This window comes from Spodoptera frugiperda, chromosome 20, assembly GCF_023101765.2.
Source record: "Spodoptera frugiperda isolate SF20-4 chromosome 20, AGI-APGP_CSIRO_Sfru_2.0, whole genome shotgun sequence".
In the NCBI taxonomy this organism is placed as follows: domain Eukaryota; kingdom Metazoa; phylum Arthropoda; class Insecta; order Lepidoptera; family Noctuidae; genus Spodoptera; species Spodoptera frugiperda.
Genome location: NC_064231.1, coordinates 456699 through 471916, shown reverse-complemented (window position 1 = coordinate 471916; position 15218 = coordinate 456699). Strand labels below are relative to the sequence as shown.

General features: G+C 36.5%; 4 protein-coding genes across 4 annotated transcripts in view; 2 read left to right on the top strand and 2 right to left on the bottom strand.

The window, feature by feature from the left end:
* Positions 1-15218, bottom strand: part of LOC118262024 (cuticle protein 7-like) — a 93276-nt gene that overhangs the window by 27989 nt on the left and 50069 nt on the right. The gene's annotated exons all lie outside the window — the stretch shown is intronic.
* Positions 1140-7096, top strand: LOC118281391 (uncharacterized). The gene is made up of 6 exons (XM_050701340.1): positions 1140-1213; positions 1299-1676; positions 1765-2007; positions 4329-4589; positions 6288-6305; positions 6396-7096. The coding sequence occupies exons 1-6, from the start codon at positions 1202-1204 to the stop codon at positions 7008-7010; spliced, it is 1527 nt and encodes a 508-aa protein (XP_050557297.1). The 5' UTR covers positions 1140-1201; the 3' UTR covers positions 7011-7096.
* LOC118262019 (cuticle protein 8-like) lies at positions 4269-5330 on the bottom strand. The gene is made up of 3 exons (XM_035573118.2): positions 5169-5330; positions 4684-5088; positions 4269-4595 (listed from the first exon to the last, which is right to left on the bottom strand). Exons 1-3 carry the CDS (start codon positions 5178-5180, stop codon positions 4350-4352), a joined length of 663 nt encoding a protein of 220 aa, XP_035429011.1. The 5' UTR covers positions 5181-5330; the 3' UTR covers positions 4269-4349.
* On the top strand, positions 8493-10790 carry LOC118262018 (uncharacterized). The gene is made up of 4 exons (XM_035573117.2): positions 8493-8554; positions 8932-9081; positions 9655-9821; positions 10118-10790. Exons 1-4 carry the CDS (start codon positions 8543-8545, stop codon positions 10659-10661), a joined length of 873 nt encoding a protein of 290 aa, XP_035429010.2. The 5' UTR covers positions 8493-8542; the 3' UTR covers positions 10662-10790.

Genomic DNA, 15218 nt, shown 5'->3' with positions numbered 1-15218 from the left:
TACAGCATAAATAAAAGCTACTTTAATTTATTTGCAAAATGACTTAATAAATCACCAACATTTTTAGAACTATAAAGTTTGGAAATAAACCCCTCTTTGATGTATAAGAACGTAATTTATACGAATCTGATATCGTAATAATTCATTATTTTGTCGATGAACGCTAATTGCCTACTGGTGATGCATCTACTCTTTTTCCTTTGCCCCATAAAAAACCTTAACAAATTAAGGTTACACTAAATCAATTCAGTTAAAGTGAGTATTAAACCTTTAGGATAAAACTATTATTAGAACTTATGACGGGATATTTACCATGTTTATTGAATTTGGTGAGTTTCCGATATTTCGGCACTGTTGCAAGCGCCATGATCACGGATTAACTGGAGAAAAAGTGCCAAGAAAGAAAAAAGTTCGCGAGCGGACACAGTGAGTTTTGTGTGTCGAGAGTTAAACCGAGTTACAAGTGACAATGGTAGTGGTGTTAGCGGTGTCAGCAAGAAACGAACAAGAAAGCGGGTAGACCGATTTGTCTGCTCGTGAACACCCACCCGCATTTACTCCAGTTAATCCGTGATCATGGCGCTTGCAACAGTGCCGAAATATCGGAAACTCACCAAATTCAATAAACATGGTAAATATCCCGTCATAAGTTCTAATAATAGTGTTAGTGACCATGTCAGTTTAAAAACTTTAGGATAAAAGTTGTTTAATGTTTTAAAAGTTTTAATTTAACTTGCAATGTATGCATGTGTGTGAAGTGGAATCTTGCAACTAGATTAAGTAAAATTTTGGGTACACGTTTGGTTTGCATGTAAAAATGCAAAGCAGCATAAAACTTGTTTTTCAAAAGGCCTAAAATTTAAATTTAAGCTTTTATGACGAACTTTAAATCTCATAACTCATCTCATTATTTCGGCATATACTAAATTTCTTATACATATAATATTTACGCTTTTAAACAAAAGAGTTTTTTTGCATAATGAAGAAAGGAAATAATTCAGATGGGCTAGCAACAGAATGAGTGAATGTCGTTATTCGCATAACTATGTCACCAGGTGTAAGGTTACTGAAAGCCAGTTCTACCACTTCTTACACGTGCCTTTAGGTCATTCACAACTAAAACTAAGGTATATAAACTAATCAGCCTGTGGCCAATACATCATTCAGTCATTGATCTCATTACTGAAATAATCTAATCAACATGTTCAGCAAAGTAAGCTAGTAGTTTGTGATAAATTCGTATATATTTTTATTAAAATTAAATGGAGTTCTAAATAATAAAATTCAATTTATTACAGGTGGTAGCTCTGTGCGGTTTAGTGGCGGTGTGCCAGGCTGGTCTCCTGCCCGCCCCTGTGCATTACTCTTCTGCTGCCGCTGTTTCCTCTCAGAACATCGTGCGCCACGACCAATCTGTCCAACGCGTTGCCGTCGCGGCCCCAGTTGCTTACCACGCTGCCCCCGCTGCCGTCGCCTACCAAGCCGCCCCTGTTCAGTACTCTTCAGCTGCTGCCGTCTCTTCCCAAAACATCGTGCGTCATGACCAGCCAGCCCAACGCGTAGCCGTCGCTGCCCCAGCTGTGGCCTACCACGCCGCCCCTGCCGTTGCCTACCATGCTGCCCCCGCTGTGGCTTACCACGCCGCTCCCGTCGTTGCCCGCGCTGAAGAGTTCGACGTAAGTGCTTATTGTGTCAACATTACAATATATTATTTAACAGATTTTACGACTATCAGACATTGAATATCACTCTTTTCTGACACAGGCTCACCCCAAATACGAGTACAACTACTCCGTAGCTGACAGCCACACCGGTGACAACAAGTCCCAGCAGGAGTCCCGCGACGGTGATGTCGTGAAGGGCTCGTACTCCTTCCACGAAGCCGACGGCTCCGTCAGGACTGTGGAGTACTCCGCCGACGACCACAGCGGCTTCAACGCCGTGGTACACAACACCGCCCCCACTGCCGCCCCCGTGCATGTTGCTCCCGCTCAGTACTACCACCACTAAATTACCATCACTAGTCATATTCTGCGATCACCAAAACAATGTTGATTATTTATTGCAATATACGAATAAGTTCGACTGAAAACGACTTTAATTTAATATCGTGTCACTTCCATTTTAATCTTATAATATTACTTTTTTTAAATATACTTACTTTTACTTGTTCAAACCATTAAATCAATATAAACCAATAGTATTAATTTAGGCACATAGATACCAAATTCACGAAACGTGCATGTGTTTTCCTAATTTTTTTATTTAAAAATATTGTCCTTAAACACAAAAAAATGCTTTAACACTCTATATTCTCGAATTTCTAAAGTTTCTAAGCTTTCATACGAGGTATAGATCTGAGAAATACATAGTCGGTTTTATGACAAAAAAATGGGGCAAAACAGTTAAACAATAAAATTTTACTTGTCAGTTTATCTCCAATTAAATCCCACAACATTTACCAAAACGTTTAAAAATTTTCTTAGGATGTCTAAATTTACCATAACCACTGAACTCCATAGGAGTACTAGAGCAAACAGATGCAGAGTAAACCCGAGTATATTGTAGATCTGTTCTGATTTACGAACATTTACTGCCACACTCAGAGACATTGCTAATGATTACTTAAACTATTCCTTTGTAACGATTTTGTATCGAAAACAATTGCTAAGGGGTTGGGGTAACATAATTATTACATGACTTGAAGTACGGCGGCAGGTATTTCAGCTAAACGAATTATTATATTAAACGTAAGTAATCTCGTTTGTATTAGGCCATAGCTTTGATTAACGTGTACTTGTAGGGACACAGTTACCTCTCTGTGTGGGTGTTACATGTACATATGTACATGACAACGTGTGTGCCTATGTAATAACCGCCCGATGACCAGTCACGGGGTTATCGGGTACGTGAACGGTCATACTGCAAACCTTTGGAAATAAACTATCTTAAATCCGCACCTCGTCTATAGTCATTTATACCCGGACCTCGTGTCTCAACATACTATAAAGCATTATTCTGTTTTGAAACACTAATAGCAAGAAAGTTCGAAATGCTCCTGATATACGAGTATACATATATAGCAATATATTCATCCCTATTTCATGTGACTCGCAAGATAAATGATGCCAAAGGTATAGACTCACTTTTTGGAATGTACACATAAAAGAGTAACAGAAGTGCCGATTTTAAGGGTCCATTTGACATTGCGTTAAAATTCGGCGATAATTTACACATTCTTATAACCGTTGAATTTTGGTAAACTTATTATTTGCTTATCAGAATGCAGTTCAGTCTTTAACGTTGAAAATACAACGCTCTTCGGTAAAAGTGCTGGATGTATAGATATACTAGCAGACTTATTTGTTTTACTGGAACCCTTTTTAATAACTCTTATGAGATTTCATCAAATATTGTTGTAAACAATGCTGTCAAGGAAATTACTTTTTAATTTTGGCAAAGGCCCTGGTTCGATTCCCGGGGCAGGCAAAGTATTGCTGGCCTTTTTTCGGTTTATCAAAAAATTCTCAGTAGCACGGAGTCTGGAATTGTATCCAGTATATGGCAATAGGCTCACCCTCTAATATGGAATTTAAAACACAAATGGTGAAAATTGGGTGTACATTGTACAGTGGCAAATCGTGCCGTAATGTGGACCACTGCCTACCCCTTCTGGGAATTAGGAATGACGATACGATAGTCAGTTATTAAATCAGCTTCTATACTAATAGCAATAACAAGCACTAGCTTGCATAGCTTTTGTCCTATTATTATAATGAAGATATAATATTATACCTTTCCAAAATCACCAATAAATAAGGTAGATTTAAAGCTTTTGATACAAAACTGTCACAATTTTACCACTTCTGTAACTTAATGTAACTACAGTCTAAGTCAGTCTTAATGTAACTAACTCAGTACCGTACTAAAAGTCTATGAAGAGAAATGTGTTCTGTGTGCTGCAAACAAGTAAACAAAAAGCAGTTTTTCTTAACAATAATTTTGTTCCTGATGTAAACAATACCCACAAATAAGGGGAATAAATTATTGACGAATAATTTGAGATAATACACTAAATAATCTATATCACTTTATAACCGTTCGATTTTGCAAAGCAATTGTACGTCTACTTGGTTGTTCAGTTAAGTATGGATCCAAACTGTGATGTTTGACATACAGTCTACTGCATTATTTAAATTATAATATTTTATTGCCCAACATTTTGTATTCATTAAAATGTGTTGTTGGATGTAACATAAAACAAAATATTTCAGTCGAACTTATTCGTATATTGCAATAAATAATCAACATAGTTTTGGTGATCGCAGAATATGACTAGTGATGGTAATTTAGTGGTGGTAGTACTGAGCGGGAGCAACGTGCACGGGAGCGGCAGTGGGGGCGGTGTTGTGTACCACGGCGTTGAAGCCGCTGTGGTCGTCGGCGGAGTACTCCACAGTCCTGACGGAGCCGTCGGCTTCGTGGAAGGAGTACGAGCCCTTCACGACATCACCGTCGCGGGACTCCTGCTGGGACTTGTTGTCACCGGTGTGGCTGTCAGCTACGGAGTAGTTGTACTCGTATTTGGGGTGAGCCTGTGTCAGAAAAGAGTTATAATTAGTGTCTGATAGTCGTAAAATCTATCAAATAACATATTGTACTGTTGACACAATAAACACTTACGTCGAACTCTTCAGCGCGGGCTACGACGGGGGCGGCGTGGTAGGCAACAGGGGCGGGAGCAGCGTGGTAGGCCACAGCGGGGGCGGCGTGGTAGGCGACGGCAGGGGCGGCGTGGTAGGCCACAGCGGGGGCAGCGACGGCTACGCGTTGGGCTGGCTGGTCATGACGCACGATGTTTTGGGAAGAGACGGCAGCAGCTGAGGAGTACTGAACAGGGGCGGCTTGGTAGGTGACGGCAGCGGGGGCAGCGTGGTAAGCAACTGGGGCCGCGACGGCGACGCGTTGGGCAGACTGGTCGTGACGCACAATGTTCTGAGAGGAGACAGCGGCAGCAGAAGAGTAATGCACAGGGGCGGGCAGGAGACCAGCCTGGCACACCGCCACTAAACCGCACAGAGCTACTACCTGTTAATCATTAGAAAAAACTTATTAGCGCCTGACTGCAAATTAATCATATAATTTCATAAATAAATTATTTTACTTACCTTAGCGAACATTTTAATTAAATTGATTGTCTCACTTGTGTGATCAAGCAATGAATGATAGAGTTCCAATGTTAGATCTAGATTATATACAAGTCACCAGTGTTCTCGTGCATGTATGGATTGTTGAACAGGCTCACAGCGACCTTACGTCGGCGTTGGATCAAATAGTTACGCGACGTGTAACATTCACTGAACCGTTTCATAACGAATCCTTTTGAGGGCAAGTCTAATTTAACTTAAAGTTTAACTAGGTTTATGATGAAAATTAAAAGTTATTAAAATATCACAACAATATGATTTATGACGTCCCTTTGTTGTACGTCATAAATAATTTTGGTTATTCCCACAAAAAGATAAACAGAAGATGTTCTTTTAGTTCCTCTGTTTAAGCCAATCTACTAATTTAAGACAGTTATATAATTGCTAATAATGGATATTACTATTATTACGAACATCTTATGATTCTACTGAAAATGTAATTATGTAGGAATGTGATCTGATGAATTATGAAAAGAAAATTGTAAAGGCATTTTTGCCCTATGGTGCACTCTCTGCACTCGAATAGGTTAGTTTAAAATGAATCATGAACAATCGTTAAATCAATTTAAAAATTCGCATCTTGCCTTCTGAAAAGAAACGCTGGCATAGTATTGAAAAGAAATGCTGTCATAGTTTTATGCTTGAATATTAGTTTATGACTTATTATGATATTATTACATATTATTATTATTTGTTGGTTATATACTACTATTATATACAACGAAGCGTGATTTATTTTTGTCATTTTCTATATTCTTCTCTATGAATAACTTCAATTAGAACTGATAAAGATACCAAAGTATGTGTTGAAGGTCAGTTATGTATTAACTAATAGTATTCAAATTTTGATCTGATTATAACACAATATAATTAGCATACATTCAACTTAGTGACGCGACAGTAACGTTTTAGTGAATGGATTGATTCTCCAAACACACGATACAAAGCAAGGTCGCCATGAACTTGTCTGACTACTTCCACTACTTACTACAGTCAGCTGTTCATGCTTGCACTTATCAGTATAAAAAGTAGACCTGTGACATGACATTTATCATTCAACTGTTCTACATCAGTGAATAAACCAAAATGTTCTCCAAAGTAAGTTTTGGTCATTGCACTTGAAATCTCAATAAATCAAAAGTATCGAATTCTAGAACTTTACTAACCTATATTTACAAAATGTTTCAGGTAGTAGCTCTGTGCGCTTTCGTGGCTGTGGCCCAGGCTGGTCTCCTGGCTGCTCCCGTGCACTACTCCTCTGCTGCGGCTGTCTCTTCCCAGAGCATCGTGCGTCACGACCAGCCCGCTCCCGTCGCTAAGCTCGCCCTCGCCGCTCCCGTGGCCAAGCTCGCCGTCGCTGCTCCCGTAGCTTACCACGCCGCCCCCGCCGTGGCCTACCATGCTGCTCCTGCTGCCGTCACCTACCACGCCGCCCCTGCCCCCGTCGCCTACCACGCCGCCCCCGCCGCTGTCGCCTACCACGCTGCCCCTGCTGCCGTGGCATACCACGCTGCTCCCGTCGCCAAGGTCATCGCCCAACCCGAGGAAGTAGCCTACCCCAAATACGAGTACAACTACTCTGTTGCTGACGGTCACTCCGGCGACAACAAGTCCCAGCAGGAATCCCGCGACGGTGATGTCGTAAAGGGCTCTTACTCCTTCCATGAAGCTGATGGTTCCATCAGGACTGTGGAATACACCGCTGACGACCACAACGGTTTCAACGCAGTAGTACACAACACCGCGCCTACGGCCGCCCCCGTAGTCGTCAAGGCTGTTGCTCCCGCCTACTACCACCACTAAGACCAAATCTTAAGAACTAAGCAATGTTGACCAAAATGGATGTTGAATAATTTATTTATGAAATATACGAATAAGTTCGATAATAATTTTGATTTATTATTTCGGTACTAATTGAAACCATTTATTCTTAACAAACAGATGAACTATCTACGCATACGATAAAATTTAATAGTTGAACACTACATTTTTATGGCTTCATCAGACAGCTTTTTTAATTTCGAACAATAAGAGAGTATTCTATTGATTGCAACTGGCAAACACAATATGTCGCTACGCGCTTCCGAACAATAGATTCCTTGGGTCTATTGAATTGTTCTGATGCTGTGAGATAGTACTAGCGGCGAAATCCTCTCTCTTTTGTGAAATTTTAGTTGTTAGAGTGGAATAAAATATAATGGAACATTACTACAAGAATAAGGAAAACATTTTAAGTAAATAATTTAATTAATTAATGCATTTTAAAATAACCATACGACCAAGGTTTGTTCGAGGGCTAAGTTATAATCAAGGTTCTTTGATACAAATGTCTTAAATATTTTGATTTGACCCGTATTCATACTGAGAATAAGGCCAAACGCAACCCGTTTCGTCCAACCTTATGGGTCATGGGCCAACTTTAAGTGCAAGAGATAAGAATCTGTTAAGGCCATACATCGCATAGTAGACCGCGCAATGTATTTGCCCTCTGGCTAATTTAAACCTGGTCGACATACTACGCAATAAAATCGCGTTATGTTTTATACCTGCTATAGCTGGTATAGTGATGAGGATATATTACATAGTATAAAACAAAATCGCTTTCTCTATCCCTATGTCCCTTTGTATACTTAAATGTTTAAAACTACGCAACGGATTTTGATGTGGATTTTTTAATAGATAGTGATTCAAGATGAAGGTTTATAATATGTATAATACATGCATAATATATCACCATTGCACCCAAGCGAAGCTGGGACGAATCGCTAGTTAATTATAAATTAGTGATTTACATAGTTAGCATACATGAAAGCAATGACATATGTATAGTGACTCTTTATAGAAAACCACCTATATATTGAATTTAAAGTTAAGTTACAATATTAAGTCTCATTGTAGCCTAATAACCCAAGCCTCCTCCATTCGACACGCCAAGAAATATGTACTCAAAGCCTCCTTTGATCGCTCGGATAGTGATGATACGATAACAGCTTTCAAGTTCCGGGCTAGGCTAACGTTGATACGCCGAAATAACGATACAGAATTATAAAGAACTTGCAAGATTATTTTTTATTAGATTTTATATAGAAGTTTAGAGATCGAGTGTTGATAATTTAGTGGTTGGACTTAAATCTATGATTTCGTGTTAATGAAAGTAGCAGGTGATCCTCTATATTCTTACGTATTGTAACCAAACAATAGTATGTCAATAATACAATTTTAGCGAAATTTATGTAATAAGTATTGGAATAGTATAAAATGCTTTATATTTCTCTTTCTAATCAACAGTCGACTATTACATTCTGTTGGCGACAGTTCAAATTAAGTGCTTCAATATGTTTGGAAAGGTAACATTTTATTTCCATTACTTTACCAATAATTTTTATTGGCCCTAAAATCTGTAATTGCTATAAAAAGTACATTTTAGAATTCTCTATTAAAATTTCTATCTTCATTGTTTCTGGATTTGAATCGCTAACTAAACAGTGTCCCTTTATTCAGTTTAAGAAAAGTTCAGTGCAGTGTAAAGTGTTGTGACGAATATAATAATATAATATCAAGGAGTCGTCTCCTTTTAGTAAACAGTGGAATAAATATAAATTATTACCCTAATCCCAATACAATTTACATAAAGATTTTTCTGCCATTAAAGTGGTTAAACTTATACCTTCCTAAGAAATCTCAATTGTTTCTCTAATCTAACTTGGATATTAATTTGTTTCAGATTATTATTTCCATTTGCATCATAGGCATCAGCCAAGCAGTATTAATTGATCAAAAACACGAACAGGACAAAGAAAGCCCTCACGGGTGGCAAATGGTGAAAACCTACCACCCGCCTAAGTCAGCCTACATGTACAAATACGAGCCTTTCGTAAGTATAAAACCTCAAGGACTAAATAATATGAAATGTATATTATACTTAGAGAAAGGGAGTAACATTCTCATATTACGAGTACTACTCTAGTATGTACTCATTAGAATTTGTAATTACCTAACTAATACTGTTCTCGAGTTACCTAACAAGGAATGTCACTTTGACAGCAAAATGTGGGTGAAATAATTAATGCATACATTATCTTCATGTTAATTATGGCTTTATGTTCAGCTTTAAAGATAACATTTTAAGACAGATGTTCTTAACACTTCTCATTAATTAATGGAACAGGCACGACTGCTCATTTATCAGGATTAATCCCGAACCCTAGCAATTTTAATACTTAATTTCGAAATGCTCATAAGTATCCCTATTTTCTATTAGTTTTGTCGGGCTCATTATCCATTGTTTTACAGTGTTCTATTTTACGTAGTTTTTCTCATAGTCAGAAGAAATAAAGCACATTATTTAACTAATCATCCTCATTACAATACGGTCAATCATATAAGTAGATGTTCTTAAAAAACTTCAATACTTAGGCCCTTTTGATGATGTCAAAATTATTTCCAGGCATACCCCAAATATGAGTTCGAGTATTCAGTATCAGACAAGAAGACTGGAGACCACAAACACCACCATGAGACACGTGACGGCGACCGAGTTCGTGGGGAGTACAGCCTTGTGGAGTCAGACGGCTCACTCCGGAAGGTGCAGTACCACGCTGATGATCACAATGGGTAATTAAAAATCATACTAGTTCACCCTGACCCTGTTCGACCGTGAATTTATTCAAATCACGATTTTTTGCATTTTACATCAAAATTTCATGTTTTGCATATTCATTCGTTCTACTTTGTCTGTTTTTGGCTTGTTATTAATTGTCACGATTGTTAGACAACACTTTGGGTATATTTACATAATTTCACCATTTTAAAGACTTAAAAGAAATCAGGTGTCTGTAAATGAACTGCTGAACTCTTACAACTGTATTTTTGCCTTAATGCTATTCTAATGTTTGTTTTCAATATTATAGATTCAACGCGGTTGTAAGCAAAACGGTAAACAAGCATGGAGACCATGCAGTTTCAGTCACGGATCACACCAGATTCTTCTACCCAGTCGGTCACGGTATCAAAATCAATCACTACTTCCCCGGCAAGAATTATCAATACCAACAACTTGAACAAAAGGAGAATATCAATGAAAGAAAACCTGTTCATGAAGAGAGAGAACCCGAAGTTGTTAAGAACGAGGAGCCTACAAAAATGGTAGTAATTAACTCAGCAGAGAATGTGATGTTAGTAGAAGAACCAGTTCCAGAAACTACTCCTTTACCAAAAGCCGAAGTGGTCGAAACTGTTCAAGTTGTCCCAGCCGTAGTGTCCGTCATAACTCCTACTCCCGAAAACGAGAAAATCAATAATGAAATCCCAACTACTGCCGCTGAAAAGACTGAAGAACCTCCAAAAGAAATTACAACCCCAGCAGAAGATCAAGCACCGAAGGAAGATCAACCCTCAGATTCTGAAGTAGCATCATCCTTTTACCACTCAAGAATATACTATGTTGGTTTTTAATTAGGTTCAAATTAACTTGTTGATTAGTATCATAAGCAAATAAGTCATTGTATTAACTAGCTCGTTTTTGTTATTAATTTTCTTTGTTAATGTTTTTCATGTGTTAATAAATTAATATTTTACCATGTATTTGTTTACCTACTTTATTTTAACGATGCTAGCTCCACCTATACTTTACATGAACTTTTTACCATATCGACATGTGTAACGACTACGAACACGTTACGTGAGATGGCAGCACTGTTTGCACTGTAATTTCGTATGTTTCTCATAGAGGGCTCTACATACTATAATTACTTTTATGATGTGTGTTTCTGTTTCAAATAGAGATGAATGCATTCTTATTTGAACGATGGATATTGATATTAATTTTACAAATCTTATTTATTCTTTGTTATGTCAAATAATGCAATAATTTTATAAATATTGTCGTATGGTATCCAAGCGTCACAGTTTTTTCTTCACATATTAATAATTACTCATGTGCAAAAGCCGGCAAAGTGAAGCTATAAATTAAAATTACGAAACGAAATTCTCTCGGACAGCTGTTGAATCTTGAAAAAACGGGCCAAGTTAAGAATGAAGAGATGCATCATTTATCTCGACAAATGAATGTGAACAGTGTATTCTGCCTTCACAAGACCTTAAAACGAATTCTCTTTTAATTTGGAGTCCCAGATTTGAGTTTATGCAAGACGTTGCACAGACTACTTACGCATGATTCTGACAATGTTATAATGACTATTTCACAAAAGTAATTATTATTTACGTTTCAAACACTGACATAATTTTGTTGTATTTGTTTTATAATAAAGATATTAGTGACTGCCTCGTTGAACAGTGGTAACAACCGCTAGTTGTAATCGTGATTGTTGCAGTACTAGGTCCCACGTTAGTGGTAAACAAATTTCCTGCTTGGATACTACTGAGATTTATTATTTTGAAATTCTCATTGAAAATGGTTTAGATTCTGGAAGAGTATTTCATGAGTCGTAGCAGACTTATGATTTTGTCTTCTTTAGAATAAAACTTTTTTTATTCCTTATACTTTGCTCCACACATGACACCCAGGCTAGAACAACAATTTTTTGATCCTACAAAGAATTGCTCCGTGCGGGAATCGAACCCGCTACACGTTGCACGGCAGTCAGTTGCCCAACCACCTCGCTAACCGTGCAGTCATAATTGAATGGGTTCCAATCATATTACTTACTAGCTTTTGCCCGCGACTTCGTTCGCGTGGAATAGTGACTTCCGGCAAATTTTTGGTTTTAACCACATAGTTCCCGATCTCGCGGGATCTCTTCAAAAATGAGATGTGGAAGATATTCCAGGGAACTCTTCAAAAATCAACATAATGAGCTCTGCGTTTGAATTTAATAGATGTATACTCACTTAGGGCATTGACAAAATAGTTTAAAAACGGACTTAAACTAACTTAAAACTAAAGAAAGCTACGAATTACGAATTTATAACAATTAAAAAAGAAACTATATTACAACCTATCCTCTATGCTATAATAACCAAGCTTAAACTAAATAATTTAAAAGAAACGACTTAAATCTAATCTAATTAAAAAAAAATTAGACTTACAAATTTATTAAAAAAACTAACTACAGTAACTACTAATAATCGATATCAAACTAAACCTACGTTAAATAGGTTACCAAAAAACCAGGAAAACCCAACAAATAAACTTATTAATTGACAAATACAACGAAACCAATTTAGAATATACGAAACAGCAGGACCACTACAGACAAATAATCATACGACTGATAATACACTTTTTCTACGATAGTACCGAAGCGCTCGGCCGATACCCAACCAAATGAATGTAACGAAACCATAGCGCGATCTATTTCGATCCGAAATCGAAAGACAACTTGGATTATTTATTTATACTCCGTTCGGGCATTTTCTTTGTACTAAAAGTTTAATTATATTGATATTATTTTTTTCATACCTTTTTACTATTTATTTACTTTTTTCGATGAATTAAAACAATAACATGAACCGAAGTCGTGTAACGATCGACATAGAATTATCTATACTCCGTTAGAGCATTTTCTTTGTACTAAATGTTTTATTATATTGATATTATTTTTTTCATACCTTTTTACTATTTATTTACTTTTTTTCGATAAATTAAAACAATAACATGAACCGAAGTCGTGTAACGATCGACATAGAATTATTTATAAATAATTTATTTCTTATTTTTATTTTTTGATTTTTGAAATAAAAATATATCTATGTCCTTTCTAAGGTTCTAAACTATATCTGTACCAAATTTCAACCAAATCCGTCAAATAGTTGCGGAGATTAATGGTATAAGCATAGAATGTTCGACGTGATTCTTTAATTTGACATAACTTTTTTATTTATGAACCGATTGACATGAAACAAACACTAAATGTAAATTTAAGCATCCCACAATATATTCGTGAAAACCGCATCCAACTCGGATCAGCCGTTTCTGAGATTAGCGCGCACAGACGAACAGACAAACAGACAAACAGACAAACAGACAAACAGACAAACAGACAAACAGACAAACAGACAAACAGACAAAAAAAAGTTACTTACATTTTTGGGTTCGACATCGACATAACAATAACCCCTGCTATTTTTTTTATTTTTATTTTCAATGTACAGACAGCACTTTTCTACGATTTTATTATATGTATAGATAACATTATCCGATATCCGATAGACTATATACTCGTAATTATGGTTGTTTAACAATCGGTAAGTTACATATACCCATGGCCCATGGCCCTCACATTTACAATATAGGTAGGTACTTTGACTATCCATGAATGCGTAGACAAGAATACGCTTTAATTGTTAACGAAGTGTATTGTTTTTATGCATTGAAAGTTAATTGATTGAATAGAATTAATCAAATGTGATTGATAAGGATAACGTACTTCATGTGAATAATGATTCTCCAGCACTGGTTTCTTTCTCTCGTCTACTGTAAAACGAATTCGAGGATTAAAAGAATTCGAGGGGTGACTAGATACAGAAGAGGAGTAAATAAATGTTTGAAAAATATTCTATCATCTATTCACTCCATTGAATTCTTTTCACCCCGTTTTACCATTACTTACTAGTTACTTTTTTTGACAGTGTTGGATAAGGTCTTGAACTTTTTGATTTTCAAAATTCTCACAAAAAATATGGACTGTAGAATTGAGACTAGTGTTGGCAATAGGGTCGCCTGACGACCTTTAAAATAACACATTCTCAAACATTCCTAAATCACCAATAGTTCGGCAAACACAGTTTAAACCAAGATTAGTTAATCCATACAGCTATAACTTAGCTAGGAACTTATTGTATGTTTGTTACTCAATCACACAAAACTACCGAACGGATTTTAATGAAATTTGGCATACTGATAGACCATGACCCACTTTAAGACATAGGATACTGATTAGTGGCGTAAGGGAAACGGCAAGGGAAAGTTAGTTATTAATATATTTATAATAATGTAATTAGTTAATTTGAACGTCATATTTTTTTATTTGTGTGCGTTTAAGTATAATTTTACTAACATATCTATTTGTCGATAGAAATCCTAAACAACTACGGAAATAATGATTTGATTTATTTATAGATATTATTTTTCACAATAAAATTAAAATTAAAAATTAATTTAAAATTACATTTATAGCTTCATTTAAAGTTGATATTATTTATACTTTATTGTATAAGCTCAGTTTTTGTGGCGTTGTGTAGGTGGCTCTCGTAGAGAGCCGTGGCTGCCTATACCGAACTACCCAGTGACGCTTAATTTATTAATTAAGGTCTTCAACTAAGGTGTTATATATGACATGTACAACTAAACTATAATATTGTTTTTATATTTGATATTATATTTGCATGTTTTCTACAGCATGGGAAAGAAACAGTCTTAAGTAGATAAGTACTCATACGTACTCATATGAAAGTACTCAAACCAATGAATATCAATTAAAACAGCAATAAATACAAATTATATCGATGTCTGTATCTCGTTGAACTGGATTACCAACGAACCACTAATTACGATTACGAACGTACATTCCTTAACACTCTCCGACTTTAAATACCGATAGTCTATTAAGGAAATTCTTAAGTACCGCACACAAGTAACCAGTTAGGTGCTGACAAAACTGTACCTAAACATTATTCATTGCAAAGTCAGGAAGTCAGGTAGCAACTGGATCAGATCAAATTATTCCCAATTTTCATACGCCCTCAAAGATTATGTAAGAGCTATATAAGTTAGCGGCCGTAAAATATTTGTATAACTAGCTTTATCTTGGAATAATTAGTATAAAGTGGAGCAAGAACGACAGCGAACTGCACTTTCGCTGTTGGAGCCTTCGTTGATAAATGTTGGCAGCTATTTACAGAACAACGCTATTGGTGCTCACTGAACCCTTGATAGAATTGCTACTTCCTTATTAACAATCTCTGTTATGTAGAAGCCGATTGGGCTGTAGAAATGAATGTATGGATCTAGGTATAGTAGGTAAAACTATTCGTTGTATTAACATAACACCA

Coding starts and splice junctions, on each gene's coding strand:
- LOC118262019 (XM_035573118.2), bottom strand. Junction 4,596..4,683: donor CCCGCGCTGAAGAGTTCGAC/GTAAGTGTTTAT, acceptor TTTCTGACACAG/GCTCACCCCAAATACGAGTA.
- LOC118281391 (XM_050701340.1), top strand. Junction 1,677..1,764: donor CCCGCGCTGAAGAGTTCGAC/GTAAGTGCTTAT, acceptor TTTCTGACACAG/GCTCACCCCAAATACGAGTA. Junction 2,008..4,328: donor CCGCTCAGTACTACCACCAC/TAAATTACCATC, acceptor TGGTGATCGCAG/AATATGACTAGTGATGGTAA.
- LOC118262018 (XM_035573117.2), top strand. Junction 9,082..9,654: donor TGTACAAATACGAGCCTTTC/GTAAGTATAAAA, acceptor AATTATTTCCAG/GCATACCCCAAATATGAGTT. Junction 9,822..10,117: donor CACGCTGATGATCACAATGG/GTAATTAAAAAT, acceptor TCAATATTATAG/ATTCAACGCGGTTGTAAGCA.